At 42.2% G+C, this 26,118-nt stretch overlaps 2 protein-coding genes across 10 annotated transcripts in view; both read left to right on the plus strand.

The window, feature by feature from the left end:
• Positions 1–26,118, plus strand: part of TBC1D9B (TBC1 domain family member 9B) — a 322,522-nt gene that overhangs the window by 130,906 nt on the left and 165,498 nt on the right. The window lies entirely within an intron of this gene.
• RNF130 (ring finger protein 130) overlaps positions 1–26,118 on the plus strand; it is a 157,848-nt gene that overhangs the window by 13,360 nt on the left and 118,370 nt on the right. For all 9 annotated transcript variants that reach the window (XM_050794232.1, XM_050794233.1, XM_050794226.1 and 6 more), the window contains exon 2: positions 17,851–18,045. In XM_050794232.1, coding sequence (XP_050650189.1) covers positions 17,851–18,045 — 195 coding nt within the window. The remainder of the gene's footprint in view (positions 1–17,850; positions 18,046–26,118) is intronic.

The following is a 26,118-nucleotide window of genomic DNA, read 5'->3' on the forward strand; positions in this document are numbered from 1 at the left end:
GTTAAGTAGTGTTAAGTACATTTACACTGTTGTGTGACCAATCTACAGGACTCTTTGTCTTGCAAAATGGAAACTCTATACCCGTTATACCAGCCGGGTACAGTGGCTCACACCTGTAATCCCAGCACTTAGGGAGGCTGAGGTGGGCAGATCACTTGAGGTCATGAGTTCAAGACCAGCCTGGCCAACATGGTGAAACCCCCCATCTCCACTAAAAATACAAAAATTGGCCTTAGCCAGGCGTGGTGGTGTGCACCCGTAGTCTCAGCTACTCAGGAGGCTGAGGCAGGAGACTCACCTGAACCCGGGAGGCAGAGGTTGCAGTGAACTGAGGTCACGCTACTACACTCCAACTTGGGTGACAGAGCGAGACTCCATCTCAAAAATGAAAAATAAAAATATACCCATTAAACCACAAGACTTCATTACCCCCTCTGCCCCAGCCCCTGCCAACACCACTCTACTTTCTGTCTCTATTAATTTGACTAGGTTAGGTCCCTCATAAAAGCGGAATCATCCAGTATTTGCCCATTTGTAACTGGATTATTTTACTTAGCATATGTCCTCAGGTTCATCTGTGTTGTAGCATGTGTTAGAATACTGTTGAAGGATTTTAACCTGGGGAATAAAGTGACCAGATTTTTAAAAATTAGCAAACATTTTTACTAGCTGTAACGTACACTGAAAAATACACAACCGTAACTCTGCAGCCTGACCACTTCCCACAGAGTGAACACCCTGACGTAACCATGAACCTAGTGGAGAAGTGGAGCGTGGCCAGCTTTGCAGACCCCCTCAGGTCCCTTCCAGTCACTGCTCCTTCCCTCCTCACTCCCCAGCAGTAACTGCTGTCCTCACTTTGACACCGTAGTGTATACCTGTTTCTTAACTCGTGTGAAGGACAACTTTTTACCTACAACACTCTTGATACCAAATGTGTGGGTTTTCAACATCAATTGGATGTCCTACAGTTTAACTCAATTCTGACACTAACTACCTGGTGAAGTTAGCACAGACCCCACAGGTAAAGGGCCTAGTCCCACAAAACTGCCCCTACTTCCGACGCCGGTTGTAGGTAGTGGGTCAGAGGGTCCCCACACGTCTATCTGACTTGGCTACCATTCAGGAGGTTCCCGTAACTCCCTACTTAGTTTGATAATTTGCTATATAACAGCTCATAGAACTCAGGAAAACACTTTACTTACTATCCCTCGTTATTATAAAGGGTGTTATGTAAGATACAAATTCAGAGCCAGTTGGAGAGGTGCATAGGGTAAGGTCTGGAAGGGTCGCATGACCAGGAGCTTCGGTCGTTATATTGGGGTGGTGTAATAATCCTCTTGGCACGTGCCCAGCCCAAAGCTACCTGAACCCTGTTGTTTAAAGATTTTAGGGAGGCTCCATTACACAGACATGATTTTTTTTGAGACTGAGTTTTGCTCTGTCACCCAGGCTGGAGCGCAGTGGTGTGGTCTTAGCTCACTGCAGCCTCCACCTCCCAGGTTCCAGCAGTTTTCTGCCTCAGCCTCCCTAGTAGCTGGAATTACAGGCATGCACCACCACACCCAGATAGTTATTGTATTTTTAGTAGAGATGGGGTTTCACCATGTTGTCCAGGCTGGTCTCAAACTCCTGACCTTGGGTGATCCTCCCACCTCAGCCTCCCAAAGTGCTGGGATTACAGGCGTGAGCCGCTGTGCCCACCCCTACACAGACGTGATTGATTAAGTCATTGGCCATTGGATTAGCGCAATCTTTAGCCCCTTGCCCCTCCCCAGAAGTTTGAGGGGCTGGGAGTTGGGCTGAAAGTTTCAGTCCTCCAATCACACGATTGGTTCCTCTGGCAAACAGACCCCATCTTCCAAGAGTCACCTTATTAGCACAGTCTCTGGTATGGTTGAAAGGGGCTTATTATGAATAACAAAACATGCTCCTCTCACCCCTGTCGCTCAGGAAATTACTTACATGTTAGGAACTCTATGACAGAAACCGGGGATGAAGACTAAATATGTATTTCTTATATCACAATATACATGGAGTCATGGTATGCCTTCTTGTGACTAGTTTCTTTTGCTCACATCATGTTAGTGAGATAAATTCATGTTATTGCATATAGCAGTGGTTTTGTTGGTGATCTGCTTTATGAATATGTGATAGTTATGCATTCTGCTGTCCATGGGCCTGTGGGTTTCCTGCTTTTTGGTGGTTAAAAACAATGCAGTCCAGTCATGAGCATTGTATGTATCTTTTGTACACATATGTACACATTTTATTGGGAATATATTTGAGTGTCTGTAAGACACTCTTCAGAGAGGGAGAATTGTCCTCTTTCTCTGAGTTGTCTTTCAAGCCCAACGTGTCCAACATAGTTCATATTTCCTAATCTGTTCCTCCTCTAGTGTTTGCTGTCTGTCAGTAATACCACCTCTACCCAGTGTGTTTTGCCAAAAACCGAGGAATCTCCCTCTTTAGACCCCCCACTCCCGTATCTGAATAATTACTGGGTTCGATTGATCCAAACTCCTAAGTATCTCTAAAATGTGGTCTGTTTCTCTCCACACCTGTTGCAACCTCCTCTGGTCTCATCTGGATTGTGGCTCCCTTCTAGCCCATTCTCTATAGTAATAGGACACAGATTTTTCTCTGTTGCACATGTACATATAGCCCCAGGGTATGCATTAAACTCATAAATGTCATACATACACTATTAATTTTTTTTTTAACACAGCTACTATCTTGAGACTCAACACCTAGGCTAATAGTAACAGCTGGAATAAATCTATATTTCTTTTTTTGTTTGTTTGTTTTGTGAGACGGAGTCTTGCTCTGCCGCCCAGGCTGGAGTGCAGTGGCCGGATCTCAGCTCACTGCAAGCTCCGCCTCCTGGGTTTACGCCATTCTCCTGCCTCAGCCTCCCGAGTAGCTGGGACTACAGGCGCCCACCACCTCGCCCGGCTAGTTTTTTTTTTTTTTTTTTTTGTATTTTTTTAGTAGAGGCGGGGTTTCACTGGGTTAGCCAGGATGGTCTCGATCTCCTGACCTCGTGATCCGCCCGTCTCGGCCTCCCAAAGTGCTGGGATTACAGGCTTGAGCTACCGCGCCCGGCCCATAAATCTATATTTCTAATAGTCTTTATGTTATTTTCTAGTTTTTTAACTTTCTTTTCCAAATCTGATTGGTGGTGATGGTTTGTTTTTTTGTTTTGTTTTGTTTTGTTTGGTTTTAAGACCCAGTTTGGCTCTGTTGCCCAGACCAGAGTATGGTGGCACCATCTCAGTTTACTGCAACCTCTGCCTCCCGGGTTCAAGCAATTCTCCTGCCTCACTCTCCTGAGTAGCTGGGATTAAAGGTACACACCACCACACTCAGCTAATTTTTCTATTTTTGGTAGAGATGGAGTTTCACCATGTTGGCCAGGCTGGTCTTGAACTCCTGACGTCGTGATCCACCCACCTCAGCCTCCCAAAGTGCTGGGATTACAGCCATGAGCACCACCCCAGTGATGGTTTTAACCCTTTATAGTAGCTAAAAAGAGAGAAGTATCAGCTCTGCCAGTTTCTTTTTGCTAGGGTTTTTAAAAAAGGCATTTGTCCGTTTGATGAGGGACAATTTAGTAAAAAGTGGATCATTTCGTCTGTAAATCCTGTAACTGAGTAGTATATGGCTAGTATACTGTGGGCAGTATTATCTGAAAACAAATGGATGAATGAGAGAGTCACTACCATCCCTTTTGCATTTCAGAAATCTCTTTCTTTATTCAGGACAACTGGTATACCACATGAGACAGACACACACACACACACACTCACACACAAGTCATCTGACATTCAGGTTGAGAAAAGCAGCCAGTGTTAATCCTTAATTAAATGCCAGTAAAACTTAACTTACTTCTGGCCAGGCATGGTGGCTCAGAGTGAGACTCCTTCTTAAAGAAAAGAAAAACAAAAAACCAAAAAACAACACTTCTTTTTTGGTTGTTTGCTTTTTTTTTTTTTTTTTTTTTTTTTTGAGACAGAACCTCACTCTGTTGCCCAGGCTGGAGTGCAGTGGCTCGATCTCAGGGCCTGGCTAATTTTTGTATTTTTAGTGGAGATGGGTTTTCACCATGTTGGCCAGGTTGGTCTCAAACTCCTGGCCTCATGAGATCTGCCCACCTCGGCCACCCAAAGTGCTGGGATTACAGGTGTGAGCCACTGCTCCTGACCAAAATTTATTTCTTATTACCGGTAACCAGCAGAGTAATTTTTATAAAGCTCAAGTATATTTAGGAACGCCCATAGATAAAAGATCAATAAAACAAAAATTTAAAAAGTCAATTGTAGTTCTATATGCCGGTAACAAACAGTTAGAAAATAAAAATTTCACAATACCATTTAAAGTAGTGTTGGCACTGAAAACTGCAAAGCACTGTTGCAAGAAATTAAAGATGTAAATAAACAGACTTTTCATGTTCATAGGTCCAAAGACTTGTTTTGTTAAGATACCTTTGCCCTTCCAAATTGACCTACACATTCAGACCGTCCTATGAAAATACTAGAAATTCGTATGGAAGTAAAAGGGACTCACAGTAGTCAAAACAGTCTTGAAAATAAATAATGAAGGGAATTCGCATTTCTCAGTTTGAAAACTTACCACAAGGCAGTGTGGTACTGGTAGAGACATGGTAGATGGGTGAAGTAGAGCTGAGAACCAGAAAGAAACCCTTTTGTCACTTGAGTTTTGACAAGGGCGCCCGGACAGTTCAGACGGAAAGAGCAGTCTTTTCAGTGAAGGGTACGGGGACAGCTGGATATCGGAGAAGTTAAAGGAATGTGCATTGTCTGAAAAGTTAAGTGGCCATCTGCATCCGTCCCTGGCGAGGAGGGTGACATGCCAGGGGCTGGAAGGAATTCTTTGCATTTGGTGATATAATGCAAAGTGACTAGAAATTTGGAAGAAAGCAACTGTGTCCTTTTTTAAGTTTGCAAATCCTAGGACAAAGAAAGCTGGGTCATTACAAATCATCTCAAGAAGGAATATGAGTGATTAATTGAAGAAACCAGCATGGATGCGTAAGATATAAACAGCTGTTCTACTGAGATGAAGTAAAAATAGGTAACAGAAAAACCTATTCTAAGAATGTATTTGCTGGCTGGGCGCGATAACTCACCCCTGTAATCCCGGCACTTTGGGAGGCCGAGGAGGGCGGATCACGAGGTCAAGAGATGGAGACCATCCTGGCCAACATGATGAAACCCTGTCTGTACTAAAAATACAAAAATTAGCTGGGTGTGGTGTTGCGCGCCTGTAGTCCCAGCTACTCGGGAGGCTGAGGCAGGAGAATCGCTTAAACCTGGGAGGCAGAGATTGCAGTGAGCCGAGATCGTGCCACGGCACTCCAGCCTGGCAACAGAGTGAGACTCCGTCTCAAAAAAAAAAAAAAAAAAAAAAAAAGAATGTAGTTGGTTTTTTTACAATCTCTGCACTCATTTTCAGTGTCGTGTAGCCGCGCTTGTTGCAGTTCTCAGGTTATTCTCTGTGGTAGAGAAAGCAAAAGCAAAAAAAGTCTTGAGAAATGTTTCCATCCATCATTTCTTTGGCCCTGGGCAGTAGACCTATTTCTTTTCAACTTTTCTTGCTCTGAATATACTTTAAAAATAAATAAATAAAATTTTTGTGAGAAGCAGCTTTGCTTGTTCCTGTCATTACTGGCAACCTTCAACTTTCTGGGCTTTTTAAAGAAAAGTTGTGTAAGCCTCTAGCATCATCTTGTGTTTGCCTTTTCAGGTTTTGTTGAGTCCTCCTCAAAGCTTAATTTGTCTTGTGTGTTCTTGCTGCTTTCTTCGTGTAACGTGTCATTTTCTTTCTCATCGAGATGATTTGTTACTCAGCTTTGTTTGCCCAGGATTTTGTAAACTCTAAAATGATAAGTTGCTTTCTTCCACGTGACTTGTCACTTCTGTTCGGGGCCTGCATTGGGCTTGGGCATCTGTTCACGGGGTCATACCTGGCCACTGTCCTGTGGGAGGCGAAGTGAATGGAAGCTGAGGGGTGAGATCTCGTCCGCAGCTCTGTAGGTGGTTGGAATACCTGTCGGTGCCGTATCCTGTCTGCCAGTTTTGTGATCTGTTAAAAACTTTTATCTTTACTCCATTTGGCCAGTTGATCTCAGCATGCTATCGCATCGAAGTCTTATTTTCCTTGCTGCCTCTCAGAGGTGTTCTTGAGTGCTTCTGTTTACTTGGGATTCCTTGAAGGACATGTTATCTTGACATAAAATACTTTTTTTCCCTCTGAATAATAGTAGCTTTCCATCATTATAGGCCAATCTTGAGACCTGCCTCAACAAGTCTCACTGATTATTTTCTATATTTAAGGTAAATGTTAAGATTTTTTCTTATTACTCATATTTATTGGTTTATGGATGTCTCAGATTATGAACACTTCAAACCTCATTTTCTCATGCGAGTAATCTCTTTCAGTCTTTTTTTTTTTTTCTATAATCCTCCATAGGGACTGATTTTATGATTTCCCTCATGTTCCCTTCCTCCCGCCCTCCTCACCAATTTAACTTGAAGTCCTTTGGTCGCTGGTTAGTCAACCTCTGGACAGATGGCTTCTTCCCTGTTAGTGTGAGCTGCGTGACTCCTGACCTGTCATAACATTTTAAATTATGGTCCAGGTAGCCCAGTCTTTGTCGTTACTGTTATTGCATCAGAGTCATTAGTACTGGAAATACCAGAAGAAAGAAGTGATGAGATAAAACAAGCTTGCTCCCACATTCTTTTCTGCCCAAGAGTTAATAATGCCTTCAGGCGCTGCCCTGGGTCACGGGTGGTATCCGTGTGTCCCTGTGTGTGGCAGTAGCAGTGGGAAGTTGAGTCTCCATATGGCCACTTGGTTTCCAACAGGAATTGTAGTCCTTTGTGTTTCAGTAGATGATGCCGTTAGCCAGAACTCTACACTGGAAAGAGATCACATGTGAGAGGAAGCTAATAAGTTTGGAGTGCTCGGTATTCATGGAGAAATGTCTAGCAGGCAGGTGAATATTAAACAGAAAAGCTCAAGAGAGAGATTTCGATTTCGATTATGATGTACACATAGTTGGTAGTCGAAGGCAGGGGAGTGGAGGATACTGCCCACTGAGAAAAGAGGGCCTAGGACAGACCCTGGCGAGGGTCTAGCAGTGGAAAATGATGAAGAATAGTTAGAGAGGTGGGAGGAAGACGTGATGGATAGGAGCCAAGAGAACAGAGAGCTTCAGGAAGAGTTGTACTCAGTACTGTAATTCCTTTGTGGAGCGAAGAGTGATGTGGATAAATAATTAACACTTATATTGCACTGTGACTCCAACTTTGTATGAGGACTGAGCTCTAATTTTCAGTTATTTAGATCTGTATCATCTCTCTTGCATGAAGTATCTGTTGCATCATTTGTAATAGAAATTATTATTATTATTGAAGTTGACTTTTCATGTGAAGTGATTTGTATTAGCCGTCATTTAAACTTATCCTTAAGATGCTTTTTATTATGTCATGGAGAACATCCAGCAGATATATTTACGTTCTAAGGATGTAAACAAATAATGAAAATCCATTTGAGATGTACAGTAACTGAGTTCAGCGGACACACGATGATGGACGGCTGCTGACAAGTGCGCTTGCTGGCAGTTCCGCTGTTGGAACGTTCCTGCGCATTGACTGCGGCGTCCAGCATTTAGGTGTCCAGAAGACGTTTTGCTGCCACCTTCTTAAAAATCCTGTACAAAAAGGTGATAATTTGTTGTAAGAATTTGTTTCTTTAGGATATAACTGAAGAATTACAAATTGTCACTTAGGAGAAACACAAGAAACACATTTAGTTTACTTTTTAAAAACACTAGAATTGGCCAGGTTTGGTGGCTCACGCCTGTAATCCCAGCACTTTGGGAGGTCGAGGTGGGCAGATTGTTTGAGTTCAGGAGTTTGAGACCAACTTGGGCAACACAGTGAGACCCCATGTTGGGGTAAATGCAAAAATTAGCCAGGCATGGTGGTGCATGCCTGTAGTCCCAGCTACCCAGGATGCTGAGGTGGGAGGATTACTTGAGCCCAGGAAGTTGAGCGGTGAGCTCTGATTGTGCCACTGCACTCCACCCTGGGCGACAGAGTGAGACCCTGTCTCAAAAAAAAAAAAAAAAAAAAAAAAAAGACAGTGGAATAACAGCCCTGAAGTGCTGAGAGAAAACAGTGTAGAATTTTTTACTTAATTAACCTGTCACTCAAGAATGAGAACAAAAGAAAGATGTTTTCAGATGTAAAAATACAAGTTTACCTCACAGATCCTCATTGAAAGAATTTCTAAAGGATGTAGAATAAGGAGGAGGGAAATGGAACACAGAAAGAAAAAGTGAGCTGTGAGGAGGACTGTGATGGTGAATTCTGTGTGTCACCTTGACTGGGCCGCAGGTGCCCACATACCTGGTCAGACAGTATCCTGAGAGAATTCTTAGGTTTCGGTCAGGGTTACCGTTTGAATGTGTAGACTGGATAAAGCAGATTGCTCTCTGGAATGTGGGTGGGCCTTATCCATGCCATTGATGGCCTGAGTAGAACAAAAAAGGGACCTTCCCTGGAGTAAAAGAGGGTTCCTCCTGCCTGGCTGCCTGACTGGAACCTTTGGCTCTTCTGGGTGCTGAGCCTGCTGGTCTTTGGCCTGGAACTGCATCCGCTCTGCTCAGGCTCCAGCCTGCCAGCTCACCCTGCAGACCCTGGGATTTGTCTGTCTCCGTAACTGCCTGAGCCAGTTCCTTAGAATAAATTCTTTTGTATCTACATATCCATATAAAGAAATAACTAGATAAAGCTAGAGATAGGGACAGTGGCCCCGCCCACGACTTGATTTTGGACTTCTGGCCTTCAGAATTGTGGGAGAATGCATTTCTGTTGTTTAAGCCACCATGTTTGTAGTACTTTGTTCTGGCAGCCCTAGGAAACTAATATTTAAGAGCCTTGAGGTATTCAGGAGAATAGAGGTACTGATTAATTGTAGACCTTTTATCAGGTATGCATGTTAACATTTTAAGGGTAGCCACTAAAAAAATAGAACTTGAATATATAGATGAGGAAAAGGGGGAAGTGAAATGTGGTCCATATATTCAAAGGCAGAAAGGAGAGGGAAAAAAGTATAAAGAAGCTTAGAAAAAGAGAATAAATAAGAACACAATAAAATAATAGAGATGAATCCAAATATATCATATACATATGCAAATAGACTAAGCCTGGCAGTTGAGACTCCTTTTGCAGTCTGATTTAACCTGTGGGCTGCTTCTCAGAACAGTGTTAAGTGCAGGAGTAAATAGGATTAAAGAAAATCAAGTATACTGAAACACTGTATCAAAGTATTTAAAATACTTAACATATTTGTGACATGGTAATACTTGTGTAGTTAACATTAGAAACAGGAATCAGTGGTGGGCCTAATCCTTTATCAGTATTTTGCAGTATTTGCAAAAACCATAATGTGCTTGCCGCCGGTTACAGAGCTGCAGATGGTTTGTTATCTATGTTTATAAATAAAGAAAATGCTAGCTTTCAGTTAGATTTTAGCAGAAATAAAGATGATTTCCCCTCATCCGAATGTGGCTCACTCCTGAATTCTGTCCCCGGAGCCTTGTCAAGAACGCTTGCTCTAGCTGCTGCTCTTCAAATGGGCATCCTCTCCCGAAGAGCTCGCATTTCCCTCGAGGAGGGAAGGAGGCCGAGGGCTGGTACCTTAGCCGCCTCCCTGTGTCAAAGCACTTGGAAACCAAAGAAGCTTTCTTCTTAGGTTTTGGCCTTTTTGGTGGGTTTGAATTGCCAAGTATGGATTCTGATGAATTAAGAGCCACTCTATAGGGTCACCTTGGGGTTTGAAGTGAGCTGTTAATTGCCTGCCAGCCTCTGCTCATTTAAAACAGAAAACAGAAACCTTATGTAATTCAGGCGTCTGCCGTCACTTCCATGCAGCCACATGCTTTAAGTGACACCTGTTTGAGCCCCAGAAGGGGGTGTGGGGCACAGAGGGATAAATGACCTAGGGTGAGCTGCACAGAAGTAAAGAGCTTAAATTACATACCTGGAGGGTTGGCTTTTTCTGTCTCCCACTGGATATGAACAGGGAGCTGTGTGTCTCCAGTTACTGCTGGCAGTCATCTTATAGTAAAGAGGGGACTCTTAGGATGAAACTGAAGCTACGGATGGCAAAGGGAAGAGATGAAAAGGAACCAGATCCTGGAGACATTGCCGAGGTGCTGAATTCTTCAACCCAAAATATGGCCCTGTTCCGAAACAGGATAAATTCCCTCTTCCCCACATTTTTGAGATAGCATCTCTCTCTGTCTGCTTCCCAGGGTGGAGCGCGGTGGTGCCGCCACATCCCAGGGTGGAGCGCGGTGGTGCCGCCACATCCCAGGGTGGAGCGCGGTGGTGCCGCCACATCCCAGGGTGGAGCGCGGTGGTGCCGCCACATCCCAGGGTGGAGCGCGGTGGTGCCGCCACATCCCAGGGTGGAGCGCGGTGGTGCCGCCACATCCCAGGGTGGAGCGCGGTGCACATCCCAGGGTGGAGCGCGGTGGTGCCGCCACATCCCAGGGTGGAGTGCGGTGCACATCCCAGGGTGGAGCGCGGTGGTGCCGCCACATCCCAGGGTGGAGCGCGGTGGTGCCGCCACATCCCAGGGTGGAGCGCGGTGGTGCCGCCACATCCCAGGGTGGAGTGCGGTGGTGCCATCACAGCTCACTGCAGCTTTGAACTCCAGGGCTCAAGTCATTCTCCCACCTCAGCCTCCCTCCCAAAGTGCTGGGATTACAGGCATGAGCCACCGCACCTGGCCTCATTGTTTTTAATCAATCTAAGTCATTGATTTTGTTACATGGAACACTGGTTCTTCCTATGTGAGTCAAGCAGAAATTGCCTAGATTCGGAGGTTAATCCTGTAGCCTTTGATGCAATATAATCCTATCACCTAGAAGCAGGGCAGAGCAACCAGGAAACAGATAAATTAGATAGAGTGATTTGCCATAAACTGGACTACAAACAAAGACTCCCTTCCAAACCCCTTCCATGTAAACCAGTTGAAACCTTGAAGAACTCCTTTTAACTCATCAAGTCAAGGCCAGAGTTTTTGCTTGGAATGGAAGGGAATGAATTCCCTTCTGTGTGTGTAATTTTCCACTTTCCTCTCCTGATTCTTAGCATGCTGTCGACCTGATTTAGCTGTGTCTATTAGAAACTGGGTTCATATAAGTAAAAATGAAAAATAATTTCTCAAAAGAGGGCTGTTCAGCATGAGATGTTAGTAAACATCGTTGTTCCAATAAAAATAAAAAAAAGTGTGCTGTTGACATGGTGAAAACAAGCCCTGGAAAGTCCTGGGCCCACATCACGGGAGGCAGAATACTCGGGACCATCAATATTGCAGGTTCGAGTGGAGGAAGAAGAGGCAGTAAAGACCCAAAGGATGACTGTGGTAGTGCAGGAGGAAAGCCTGGAGGAAGTGGGAGTGGAGAGAGGAGAGTGCTGGGCTGGGGCAGGCCAGTTTGGAGGACAGAGAGTGGCCTGAGATTTATTTTGTTTTATTTATTTATTTTTTGAGACAGTCTCACTCTGTCGCCCAGGCTGGAGTACAGTGGTGCAATCTTGGCTTACTGCAACCTCTGCCTCCCAGATTCAAGTAATTCTCCTGCCTCAGCCTCCCAAGTAGCTGTGATTACAGGCCCACACACCATCCCAGGCTACATTTTTTATTTTTAATAGAGACAGGGTTTCACCATGTTTGTCAGGCTGGTCTTGAACTCCCAACCTCAGGTGATCTGCCTGCCTTGGCCTCCCAAAGTGCTGGGATTACAGGCGTGAGCCACCGCACTCGGCCAGAAGAAAACATTTTCAATAAGACTAAACACCCAATGAAGCTAAGTAATAAAAAGAAATGTTAGGTTTAAATGAAGGTGTAGAAACAGTAAGGTAATAAGTTATATCCATGGAAGTGGAAGAGAATGAAAGCTCGACCCAAGTCCAGTAGCTGCCATTAAAAATAAAATTAAGAAATTGATAACAGAAATGATGAATTGTGTTTTTTTCTTTGAAACATAAAATCAGAATTTGACAGAAGGAAAATAAGGAAAGATAGGGTAGAAGCAGGAAATTTAAAGAATAAAGAAGTTATAATCTAATTCAGGAGCAGGAAAGCAACCAGACCATAGCTGACAATGGAGAAATCTAAATCTGGGGTAACTAATTAGTCTCATTTTTATTTTTACCTCTTTTGTAGGAAGCAACTGATAGAACATTACCGTAGGTCAGGATATTACCACATGAAACAGCTCTTTGCCACAAACTTTTTTTAAATGTCAGTTTTGGCTTAATTTCCCTGTCATTTTTCCCCTTTTCCTTCATCAAACGTGTTAAACATCTATGTGCCAGACATGTTCACAGGAGATGCTAGACCTCACATTCCGGAAGGAAAGCCTCAGAAGTAAACAGCCAGTTACTAATACAGTTGATAAATGCCAAGATGGATGTAACCTGAGGGTGCCATGGCAACTTGAAAAAAGCACCCAACTCCGTCTTAGGAGGCTGGGAAGGCATTCTGGAGAAGACGTTTTGACAGAATCCTGAGGCTCGGAAGGTGGTGAGCAAGAGAGTTGGGACTGGCGTTTCAGGGGGATGAGGCGAGACACACAGGCTCTGAGAGGGAGAGGCACATCTTTGCCACTGTGCTGTGCGGCCACCTGTTCTGACCATCACTGCAGAAAAATACTGTCCTAGGCTCTCACTTCTGCCCCTGCAGCAGACTGACAATTCTCAGGGGTAGGAAGGAAACCATTAGCCTACGCTGTAGCATGGTGAGTGCTTTTTACGTGGCATGTTTACATTTCTTTTTTTTTTTTTTTTTTTTTTTGAGACGGAGTCTGGCTCTGTTGCCCAGGCTGGAGTGCAGTGGCCGGATCTCAGCTCACTGCAAGCCCCGCCTCCCGGGTTCACGCCATTCTCCTGCCTCAGCCTCCCGAGTAGCTGGGAGTACAGGTGCCCGCCACCTCGCCCGGCTAAATTTTTTTTGTATTTTAGTAGAGACGGGGTTTCACCGTGTTAGCCAGGATGGTCTCGATCTCCTGAACTCGTGATCCGCCCGTCTCGGCCTCCCCAAGTGCTGGGATTACAGGCTTGAGCCACCGCGCCCAGCCCTACATTTCTAAGAAATGAGATTTTACTAAATCAAATGAATCAAAGTGGAGGAGAGTTTCAGACTGCTGGGGTGTGGAAGAGATGTTTCGTTCCTACAGCCCTTTAAATATTTACATATTATTCCTACCTGAATATTCTTCCCCTTCTCTCATTACAAATGAGATATTTTCCGAACTTGATCTTCTTGAATTTGTATAGTGTTCTAGGTTCTGTTACATATCATCTTACTTAGTTTTACAAGAGTTCAAGAGAAGAGTTTAGTGTTTGTTCTGTGTTTTTATGCTGGCAACTTCTGTACCCGCCTCCCTTCCTGCCTGGGCAAGTTTCAGGGGTTCCATGTGGGCTCCAGCTCACACTGAATCTTGACCATCGTCCTGCCCTCCTCCCTCCTTCAGTCTCTAAACGCACTCCGTGTTGGCACCCTCTAATGTCAGCTTCTGTGCCGGTGCCAATTATGATGCCTCAGTAAATGTGGACGCTCTTTTTTTTCTTTTTTTTTTTGAAACGGAGTCTAGCGCTATCACCCAGGCTGGAGTGCAGTGGCGCAATCTTGGCTCATTGCAACCTCTGCCTCCCGGGTTCAAGCGATTCTCCTGCCTCAACCTCCCAAGTAGCTGGGATTACAGGCACACGCCACCATGCCTGGCTAATTTTTGTATTTTTGGTAGAGATGGGGTTTCACTGTGTTGGCCAGGCTGGTCTTGAACTTCTGACCCCATGATCCGCCCACCTTGGCCTCCCAAAGTACTGGGATTACAGGCGTGAGCCACTGCGCCCGGCCATGTGGAGGTGCTTTAAGAGTCAAGAGCAAGGCATTTGCCCCATTTTCTCTCTCTTTGGTACTTAGCATGTTGCTAAGCACATAAATTGCTATTCATTTAGGTGAGGAGCCCGTAATTGTTTGGTTCCTGTCAAAAGGTAAATAAGTCTCATTACTTTTAATATTTTTGGACTCAGCAGGAAAAGCCCTAGAGGAAAAAAAATTTAAGTTCTATAGTAAAATATTTTGTATTACCTATCTTGAAATTTTTATCAAAACCTCTAGTAAGTTTTTTCTGGCTATATAATTAATAAATGCAAATAATTCAGAGATCGTTTCCTCTTATAAAATTTGGCAGGTAAGAAAAATGGAAGTACAGTAATTCTGAATTGGAACAGAATTGCTATTGACAAATGTTAAAGGCTCATAGTTATATAGATACTTTATACCATAATATGTCTTCACTTAATAAATTTCTCAAGTGTAAACAACTGGTATTAAATTTTGGAATAATACTACTTAATCGTAGTCATCAGTCTTCTTGGAAAGTTGTTATAGAGCTGTTGTTTTCATTATTTATAGTTTCTTAATTACAGGAGGGAATAACTGGGTAGAATGAGTATACTACAGTATTAAGTTCCTGTTTATGAAAACCTCTTACTTTCTTCTGAATAATAAATACCACTTTTTTGAACAGAAACCTTCTATCTTATTCTTGCTTAGTTTGTATTGTACTACCAATATAAATGTTTTCAGAGACCTTTTATGGATGATGATTAGATGAATTTTGGGAAACAGGAAGTTTATTTTGCTTATACAGGCCATTGTTGGATTTTTTGATCATGCAGTTGTTCATAGAATGTGGTCTCAGTGGGCAGGATTCCTTCAGGAGAGTTTTAAAGCCCCCTGCAGTATGTTTGATAACTTTTGCTCTGTGGTTGCACCCCTTGCTGTGTCTTTTCATGCTTAGAACGTTATGAATATTACTGAACTGCTGTCATCTGAGTGGACTGCGACACTGTCAAAAGGAAAGAGGTAGAGAAGATGAGCCTTGGGATCTGTGAGTGGTGGTTACTAAGAGCGGAGGAGTGTGGGGTGCTGCTGAGCTTGGGGAAGCCCACATATTTCGGCACAGAAACTCCCAAGGGCACCAAACTGGATCACCAAGACAACATAGGATGAATGTCAGTGAAACAAACAAAAGGAAAGAGGTTTTTTTTAAGCATTAAGAATGAAGGAATTATTACTGTTTTTAGAGATAGAGTCTTATTCTGTCACCCAGGCTGGAGTGCAGCGGCATGATCATAGTTCACTGTAATCTTGAACTCCTGGGCTCAAGCGATCCTCCCATCTCAGCCTCCTGAGTAGCTGGAACTACCATGCCTGGCTAATTTTTTTTATTTTTTATTTTGTGTAGAGATGAAGGTCTTACTATGTGCCCAGGCTAGTTTTGAACTCCTGGCCTCGAGTGGTCTTCCCACCTTGGCCTCCCAAAGTGTTGAGATTACAGGCGTGAGCCACCATGCCTAGCCAGAAAGAATTACTGTTGGCTTTTTCACATGTAAAACTCTGTGAGATAATATCTCAATCTTTATAAGTAAGTAAAAATTAAAGATGGGACAATTTCAGTAACCTGTGATGGTTACACAGCTAGTAAGCAGTTGATCTAGAACCTGGAGCACAGGTCTTGCTGATTCCATAACTATGTTGTTTCCTCTTTACTACGTTGTACATGTATGCGAGACCACAGGGAAGAAGAGATTAGTCACAGACAAATGATTGTTACACAGAAGGCAAGGGAACACATCACTTTACATATTCTCTATTTTGCATTTTCTTCCAGGGTTTGTGCAGCAGCGTGTTTTGAAAAATAACAAAACACCTAAAACCAGTTCTTTGGTTATTCCCTGTTTGGATACAGTATTAGACATTTTTCTAAGACAGGAGATTATCATAACAGGTTGCCGAGCTGCTTTTATTTTAAACAGCATAATTATCGATGAAACAGATAGTGCTGAAAGTAAACAATCTGTTTCAGGATTTTAAAGTTTTACAGTACATCGACTGTGTCTTTCAATTGCTCCTAAAATTGTGACATAGGCTTCTATCCCCCTATTTAATTTGGTTGAGGAAGGGTTAAAGTTTCAGAGTGCAGAAACCTTTTAAGGAACAGGGTAGGTAATGGTTGTATACAATATCAATCATGAAAAATTGTGAAAACATTCGTCTTCCATTTCATGTAATGCGAGACCTCTGGTAGCAAATATGCTCTTATTGCAGTCTCTCACCACAATTAATTATAAGAAAATCTGGAGAAAGATATTTAAGTGGGAATGATAGATGTAATAGTTCTCTGCAGTTAGTGACATCTTTACGTTTTACAATTTAAGTAGTGTAAGCATTTAGTTTCTTTTGCTAAGCTTGTGCTTCCAGGTTTGTGGAAAGCCAACATTTTCCCTCTGGTGTCATCTCTTTATCTACTACAATTAATACTTAATGTTTCTATGATTTTTTTTGAGACAGGGTCTTATTCTGTCACCCAGGCTGGAGTTCAGTGGTGTGATCATGGCTCAAGCAATCTTTCCCACTCAGCTTCCCCAGTAGCTGCGAATTCAGATGCGTCCCACCACACCTAGCTAATTTTTTGTATTTTTTGTTTCACTTTGTTGCCCAGGCTGGTCTCAAACTCCTGGGCTCAAGCAGTCTACCTGCCTCAGACTCCCAAAGTGCTGGGATTAACACGCCTGAGCCACCACATCTTGCCATGTTTTTATGATTTATTTACTTCTGATATCACCCTTTTAGATCTATGTGCTGTGTTCACTTTCCTCGCTTCCTTCCTGGCACACAGAGGACCGACAGGGCTGACTCAGGGCACAGGGCTGGCACCCTCCGCCACTGTGTGCCAGCAGTCTTCAGACACTACCTTTGGTGAATTCTCTTCCCTCCTGGACTGCCCTCTGTCTCGTTTGAACCTGTTATAAATGTGGGAGTGGGAGTGGGAAGAGCAGCCGGGGGCTTCTTAAGATTTGCAGAGGATGTCAGAACCATGATGGCCATATGTGCAGAGTAAAAAATTGAGGAGCTTACTCTGACAGATTTAAATGTACTTATGAGTATTTTAAATAAACTACCCCAAAAAATCCAGAACAGTGGCCATGTGATTTGTAGAACCAACATTCTTAGTGTCTTCTTGTAACCTGTTAAACAGATGGATACAGTAAGTGTATCTTGATAGGGAGTTGTGGGGTGACTTTTGCTAATATAAATTAGAGGAATAATACATTTATTCTACTTAGATGTTATTTTAACTACTTCACCTTTCAAATATAAGCCAAAACCAAACTTGTAAATTTTCCTTAGACATTGACGAAGAACTTTGTTCAAACATGGTTGAATTTCAACAGGATCGCTTAGTAACTGAACCAAGGATTACGTTGGCTTCCTCATCAGCCCCCAGTCCAGTCTCCTGCTTTCTCACAGTGGGGGTAGTGGTGGTGGGGTGTGTGTGGAGTGGTGGGGTGTGTGTGGAGAGGGCTAGCACCTGAACACGAGTGAATAAAAGTCGGGATTACATCAGTCACCTGGGTTTCTCATCTGTGTTGGCCTTTTCTTCCTCCTCCCTTTACTGCCCTGTACTGGATATTATCAGTCTTTTTATTTTTTAACAGTCTGTAAAGTTAAGAAATTTTCATTGTTTTAATGTGCATTATATTGCAGTTCATTGGAGCATCTCTCCCTGTAGATACTGATTCATTGCATTATTTGTGGATGTGTTCATAGCTCCGCTGGCTACAAGCTGCTTGACGTGCTTTAGCTCTGTGTGGTATTCAGAAAGCAGCTGACGCTTTGATAAAGACTTGGTCAGTTTTATTTATCTTTCATGTGTATATTTCTTTTTCTTTTCAGTTGCTGATCATCTGGGCTGTGATCCACAAACCCGGTTCTTTGTCCCTCCTAATATCAAACAGTGGATTGCCTTGCTGCAGAGGGGAAACTGCACATTTAAAGAGAAAATATCACGGGCTGCTTTCCACAATGCAGTTGCTGTAGTCATCTACAATAATAAATCCAAAGAGGAGCCGGTTACCATGACTCACCCAGGTAAACAAAGCATGGGGGCTGTTGGTTTTGTTTTTCTTCTTAGAAATCATTGCTTTATAGGTAACCGTTCTGCCTCTGCTGAAGCCATGTAATTTCCAACATAATCCTATTAGTATTGCCATTTGTTCGTTGGGATACATGTTTTTCCCCCATAGTTGAATTTCTTCTTCTTCATAAGTAATGATCACAGCAGTCCGTACAACTTGGACTTATTAAATCACTGGCTGTGATTAAATCCTTAGTTGTTTTGCGTTTCTACATTTTGCTTACTAACTTCGACAAATAATGTATTTGATTTGGAATCATTCACCCAGGTTATGTCATGGATTCTCAAGGACTACCTGTCTGGGAAGGATTCTGTTTTCATCAGGATGAATGTTGAAACTGACTTAGTAATTCATATAATTTCAGTAGTAACAATGCTTCTTTATTTCTTCTGGAAGCAGTCAGGGTATTTCTAATTGTTTAATAACAATAGTTGCAGTTTATTGAGCACTTACTATATAAATGCCAGGCGCTGTGTGATGAGTTTTTTAAATATGTTTTTTAGACAGTTCTTACAATAACCATGCGTGATGTAGGTTCTCTCTCATCTTACAGACTAGGAAGGGGACTGAAAGAGGTAAGGGCCAACAGAAGAGGGCTCACACCCCAGTTTTGTTGATGTTCCGTTAGTTTCACCACTCTGTCTCCTTAAGTTGAAATCTAGATAAAATTTAGTTTTGCATTCATGAGAATTTTAGAGTTTGACTTATTTAAAGAACTAACTTTTCATCGTGTAGTTTTTACATAATGACTTTTAGCAAGTTTCTTGCAAAGACTTGCCCACCCTAACTGAGAGTCATTGGTACTTCCCTGCACATCTTGATAGAATGGTGCAGGTGGATTTAAACTGTAGTGCCCTCTGACTTGTTGTCTTCCTTTCAAACTAAGCCTTTTAGAAGTAAGATTACTTTGGGAGGCTAAGGTGGGCGGATCACTTGAGGTCAGGAGTTTGAGACCACCCTGGTCAACGTGCTGAAACCCCTGTCTTTACTAAAAGTTTAAAAATTAGCTGGGCGTGGTGGAGGGCACCTGTAATCCCAGCTGCTGCGGCTGAGACGGAGAATCGCTTGAGCCTGGGAGGTGGAGGTTGCAGTGAGCCGAGATCACGCCGCGTCACTCCAGCCTGGGTGACAGAGCAAGACTCCATCTCAAAAAAAAAAAAAGAAAAGAAGATAAGTAAGGTGTATTTTTTCCAATCGCAAAAGTAACACATGCTTATTGTACAAAAACTGAAACTAAAGAAAAACACAAAGAATGAAATAAAATGTGTGATTTTTCACTATCGAGAGATCACTGGGGTCGTGTAACTTTTAATTTATTCAGGGAAACCAAAAGAAAATTAAGGAGCAGTTTAGTTTAGCTGGACATCTGTGTGGAAACGCGGGGCTCAGGGGGGTAGTTTTTCTGCCGGGTTTCAGAGCAGGTGCTGGTTTGGTTTCCTCAGTTGTCTCAGAGGGAAGAAAAACTGTTTAAAAATTTGGGCCTAATGTAACTTATCTTCATTCCATGCTGATTTCTTCTTTACTTAAAACACGAAGAAAAATGAATAGGGAGAAATTCAGCTGAGCAAAATGAATTTTTCTTTCTTATTAATGTTGTTTTACTTACACAGAACCACAGAGAAGTAGCTAAAATGAGAGTCTTTTAATAAAAGTATGAGAAGATCTGGGAATTATAAGAGGGAATTGAAATCTTAAAAAAAATTTAAATTACTTGTATTTTAAAAGGACGGGAAGCCTGTATCAATGCAGCATTTCCCATCCGTGTTCCTTGAAATGTTAGTTTGTTTAGATATGTTCCTAGAGGACTCATGGGGGCACAAAGTTTCAGAAAATCCTTGAAACGTAGTCCACATCTAGGGGCTCCTAGTGCTTATTAACATTTCTGGGTCTCTGAGAAGTCTTAAAGAACCTGTTTTGGCTGGTCGTGGTGGCTCACACCTGTAATCCAAGAACTTTGGGAAATACTAGGTTAATCAAAGTAAAACATAAAACAGGCTTTTTTTTTTTTTTTTTTTTGAGACAAGGTCTAACCCTGTTGCCCAGGATGCAGTGCAGTGGTACGATCACTGCTCCCTGAGCCTGGGGAAGACAACGTAGGAGGGTTGCTTGAGCCCAGGAGTTCAAGACCAGCCTGGGCAACATAGGGAGACCCCATCTCTACAAAAAATACAAAAATTAGCCGGGTGTAATGGTGCATGCCTGTAGTCCCAGCTACTTGGGAGGCTTAGGTGAGAGGATTTCCTGAACCTGGGGAAGTTGAGACTGCAGTGAGCCGTGATCATACCACTGCACTGCATCCTGGCGACAGAGTTAGAACCTGTCTCAAAAACAAACACAAAACTAAACAAAAAACCTGTTTTATTTTGATTAATGTAGTGTTTCCCAAACCTATTTGACCATGTAACTCTTGTTATCACAGACGTGTGTTTAACAGCACCAATTAAAGAAATGCAGGGGTATAGTTTGAGGATATATTCTTAGGAAATGGAAACTTTGTAAGGCAAACAGTGGAGGTGTACATAAGAGCAATAGGAAACGGCCTTAGGTTGTGATTAGGTTCATAGACAGTTAGAAAAAGTAATGTGGGAAACTAAACTGGGTAAATTGGTACGACACTTTGGAGAGAAATTTGGCATTGTCCGGTGTAGTTAAAAGAATCTGCACACTGTGATCGGTAATTCCACCCCTAGAGACACACTCTACTTTTCAAGCTTTAAAACTTTAATGTGCATCTCGGAATCTTGTTAAAATGCAAATTCTGATTCAATAAGTCTGGAATATGGCCCAACAGCCTGTATTATTAACAAGTTTCTAGGTGACACTAATGTTGCTGGTCTACAGATCTTGCTTTGAGAAAGAAGGCGGTAAAGAAAGGAAACCTAGGTTTTAGTCCCAAATTTTCCACTGAAATGCTCTGTGACACAGGCTATGTTGCCTCCTGGGTGGGGGTTGGAGTATAGAGGCCTTCTATAAGGCCTGTTGTGACTCTCAATCTAGACTCTGTGGAAGGCCATGGATCCCTGTGGTGGACACAACCGCCGTTTCCCCGTCTCTCACATTTCACCTCCAACCATGTGGGAGCCAATGGGTAGATGTCATATATTTACACAAGCACCGATAGCCTCTCTATCCTTCTTTACACCCTGTTACTCTTACACTTGTGCACGGACAACGTGTATGAGAGTATTACAGCATTGTAACAGCAGGTTATTGAAAACACCTGTGTCTGTCATATGAGCCTGGGTTAATTGTGGCATGTTTATGCAGCAGTTAACTGTCAATGAATTAAAGCTACATGTATAATGTAAGTCTCCCAAACACAGTAAGTTATAGAAGAATATTTAGAGTGAGATATCATTTGAATAAAATTAAAATGCAAAACATTTTAATTAAGTAAGTAATTTTTTTTTTTTTTTTTAGACGGAGTCTTGCTCTGTCACCCAGGCTGGAGTGCAGTGGCCGGATCTCAGCTCACTGCAAGCTCCGCCTCCCGGGTTTACGCCGTTCTCCTGCCTCAGCCTCCCGAGTAGCTGGGACTACAGGCGCCCGCCACCTCGCCGGGCTAGTTTTTTTGTATTTTTTAGTAGAGACGGGGTTTCACCATGTTAGCCGGGATCGTCTCTCGATCTCCTGGCCTCGTGATCCGCCTGTCTCGGCCTCCCAAAGTGCTGGGATTACAGGCTTGAGCCACCGCGCCCGGCTGTAATTTAAGAGCATGTATATAGGTATAAACTAAGAAAAACATACATAAGATTAATAAATACAAAATTTAGGATAATGGTTGTCTCTGGAGAGGGAAGAAAGGAAATAGGATCAGAGAGAAGTAAATGTATCTATAATGTTTTATTTATTAAGCTGAGTGTGTGGGTAGACAGATGTTTATTATATTCTTTGTAATTTTTGCTTATTTGAAATATTTCAAAATAATCATTAGAGAAAAACTTTGTAAAATATTTATAAGGTAGCATTAAAAATAATAGAGAAGTAGGGGTAGCACTCCTGGTAAAGACGAAGTGAAGAGACCAGCAGATCCTCTTCCAAAAAAGCACCTAAAAAACTGGACAGAATTGACAAAGCAGCCATTTCAGTGTTTTGGATGTCAATGAAGGGACAATAATCTGAGACACATTTATGCTTTGGAAAACTTCTAGACCTCAGGTAAGAGCAATGGAAATTTGTGGTTTAGCAGGGTGCTGCTTCCCAAATGCCCCAGGCTGTGCTGTATGGAGTTTCTGCCAGTGTGGAGCAGGCTGCAAGGACTGGCAGTTTCTGTCTGCAGTGGTGGGTGACACCAGTGTCCAGTGTCACTGTCTGTGGAATTGACTTCACAGAGGCAGGCTACCACAGGAGAGCCAGTGACTGGGCAGTTCCTAGGAAACCAGTCTTATTAAAAAGGAGGAGGAAAAAGAACATAGAACAAGAAGAAACTGAGTGGACACGTTGTGGTTGCACATCGCAGTGAAAATAGATTTCATGTGTTTAACCCAGCCTGTCACTAAACAAAAGTGAACAAGCAGACAAGGCAGCACCACCAACTTTAAGGGGGAAAATATCAGAATCCAGAGTTGCTACAATATATTGTCTAAAACGTTCACTTTTCAACAGTTTATAAGACATGCAAAATATAGAGATGTCTGACTCATATTCAGGAAAACAAAAGTCTATAGAAACTGCCTGTGAGTGTTTCCAGATAGTGGATTTAGCAGAGAAAAGCTTCAAAGCAATTAATTTAAATATGTTCAAAGACCAAAGGAAACTGTATTTAAAGAAATAAAGTATGACAATAATGAATGGCAGCAATGAGACAACAGATAGAGATTCTCAGTAAAGAACATAAAAATTATATAAAAGAGCTGAGCCAGACAGACATTCTGGGATTGGAGAGTACGGTTTTGGAAATGGAGAATTCACTGGAGGCCTTCAACAGCAGATTCGAAATAGCAGAGGGAAGAATCCATTGAAGGAAAATGAACAGAGCCTCAGATGCCTGTGGGACACTATCAGGCACACCAACATATATCAGAGACCCAGGATATACAAAGCAAAAACTGACAGAGTGGGAAGGAGAAACAGACATTTCAACCATTATAGTTGGAGATTTTAATACCCTACTCTTAGTAATTGATAGAATAGCTAGATAGAAAATTAGTAGGCATATAGAAAACTTGACCAACACTATTAACCAACTTGACCTAGCCAACATATGTAGTACATTCTACGTACTAACTAGAGTACACATTGATTTCAAGCACACGTGGAACGTTCTCTAGGAGAGACCATATGGTTGGCTATAAAACAAGTCTGAATATATTTTCAAAGCCTGAAACTGTACAAAGTACATTCTTCAACCACAACTAAAGAAGAAAATCTGGGAAATTCCCAAGTATTTGAAATTAAGCAACACACATCTAAATAACACATGGGTCCAATAAAAATATCAAAAGGAAAATTTAAAAACATTTGGAACCAAATGAAAATGAAAACACATCAGCATTTGTAGGATGCTAGGAAAGCAGTTCTTAGATGAAAGTTAATAGCTTTAAATACCTAAATAGCTTTAAATACCTGTCAGTAAACAAAGATCTAGAATCATTAAACTAAGTTTTGCCTTCAGAAACTATAAAAAGAGGAACAAACCAAACCCCAAACCAGTAGAACAAAGGAGTTAATAAAGATTAAAGGAGAAATAAGTGAGACAGAAAAGTCGTAGAGAAAGTCAATGAAACCCAAAAGTTGATTCTTTGGAACTATCAATAAAATTGACAAACCTTTAGGTAGACTGACCAACAATAAAAAAGAAGGCAGTTTACCAAAACCACAACTAAAAAAGGACATCACTATTGACTCTACAGAAACCGAAAGGATTATAAACGAATATTGTGAACAACTTTATGGTAACTATAACTATGTCTGGGGTCCCCATGACCATCCACAGGTTCAGTGACTCACTAGGAGGACTCACAGGACTCACCACATAGTCACACTCACAGTGAGTCACTTTTATTAGGTAATGGTGGAAATCCTCCCCAAATCCATGTTCCCAGATGCCACCCAAGGGCCAACATTGTTAGCAGGCCTTTTGAAGGATAGTAGTTCAAACCTGCTATGTTTACTTTTTTCTCTATACTGACAAATTAGACACCTTGAATAAAATGAGCAAATTCCTAAAAATATACACGTTGTCAAAATTGACTCAAGAAAAAATAGCAAATCTGAGTAGACCTATAATAGGTAAGAAATCTTGACCGGGCACGGCGGCTCACGCCTGGAATCCCAGCACTGTGGGAAGCCGAGGTGGGTGGATCACGAGGTTGGGAGATCGAGACCATCCTGGCTAACATGGTGAAACCCCATCTCTACTAAAAATACAAAAAATTAGCCAAGCGAGGTGGCAGGCACCTGTAGTCCCAGCCACTTGGTAGGCTGAGGGAGGAGAATGGCGTAAATCCAGGAGGCGGAGCTTGCAGTGAGCTGAGATCGCACCACTGCACTCCAGCCTGGTCTCAAAAAAAAAAAAAAAAAGAAATTGGGGATTAAATCTCTTCCCGTGAAATTCACTGGTTTAGTCTGTCAAATATTTAAAGAAAAAATAATTCTAATCCATCACAAACTTTCAGAAAATAGAGAACATTTCTCAACTTACTCTGTGGAGCCGGTTTTTACCTTCGTATCAAAGCCAAACAAAGATATCCATGAAAACTATATGCCAATATCCCTTATGAATGTAGGCACAAAAATTCTTTTAAAGTTATTAACAAATAGAATCTAGTAACATATAAAATGGATTAGATTCATTACCCCAGAAGTGGGATATATAGTTTTGTTTTGTTTTTTTACATCTGAAAAATCAATAGAATAAATGAAAAAGCCAACTAACCATTTTCAGTAGGTGCAGAAAAAGCATTTGACAAAATCTCAGTACCTATCATGATTTAAAAAAATAAAAGCTTTCAACACATTAGGAAACATCCTCAGCCTGATAAAGGGCGTCCATGAAAAAGTCACAGTTAACAGCATATTTGATGGTGAATGACTAACTGCTTTCTCCCTAAAATCAGGAACAAGCCAAGGATGTCCACTCTCATTCCTTGATTTCGACATTATACTTACTCAGCATTTTTCTTGTGGTTTTGGCCATTGTAAACAGGGAAGAAAAAACTAAAAGGCATCCAGTTTGGAAAGGCAGAAATAAAATTCATTATTCACAGGTTATGTATGTAGAAAATCAGATAGAATTTATTAAAAAGCCACTAGATCTAATAAACAAGTCTAGAAAGAATGTAGAATACAAAGTCATTATACAAAAACCAATTGTATTTCTGTCTCTCTCTTTTTTTTTTTGAAGGCAGAGTCTCACTCTGTCGCCCAGGCTGGAGTGCAGTGGCGCAATCTTGGCTCACGGCAGCTTCTGCCTCCTGGGTTCAAGTGAAAGTGATTCTCCTGCCTCAGCCTCCTAAGTAGCTGGGATTATAGGCGCGCACCACCATGGTTTCACCATGTTGGCTGGGCTGCTCTCGAACTCCTGACCTCAAGTGACCTGCCCACCTCAGCTTTCCAAAGTGTTGGGATTACAGGTGTGAGCCACTGGGTCTGCCCAAAAGCCACTGTATTTGTATATGCTAGCTATGAACATTCCAAAAGTGAAATTAGGAAGAGTTCATTCTCGATAGCCTGAGAACAAAAACTTGTTAAAAAGAAATATAAGAATTGCACATTGAACCTACAAACATTACTGAGAGAGATTCAAGAAAATCTCAGCCAACTGTGGTAGCACATACCTGTAATCCCAACACTTTGGGAGGCCAAGGCGGGAGGATTTCTTGAGCCCAGGAGTTTAAAACCAGCCTGGGCAACATAGGGGGACCCTGTCTCTACAAAAAAATAAAAAATAAATAGTGGTATGCACCTGTGGTCCCAGCTACTTGGGAGGCTGAGGTGGGAGGATCATTTGAGCCCAGAAGGCAAAGGTTGTGGTGAGCCCAGATGATGCCACTGCACTCTCGCCTGGGCAACAGAGCAAGACCCT

This window comes from Macaca thibetana, chromosome 6, assembly GCF_024542745.1.
Source record: "Macaca thibetana thibetana isolate TM-01 chromosome 6, ASM2454274v1, whole genome shotgun sequence".
Classification (NCBI taxonomy): domain Eukaryota; kingdom Metazoa; phylum Chordata; class Mammalia; order Primates; family Cercopithecidae; genus Macaca; species Macaca thibetana.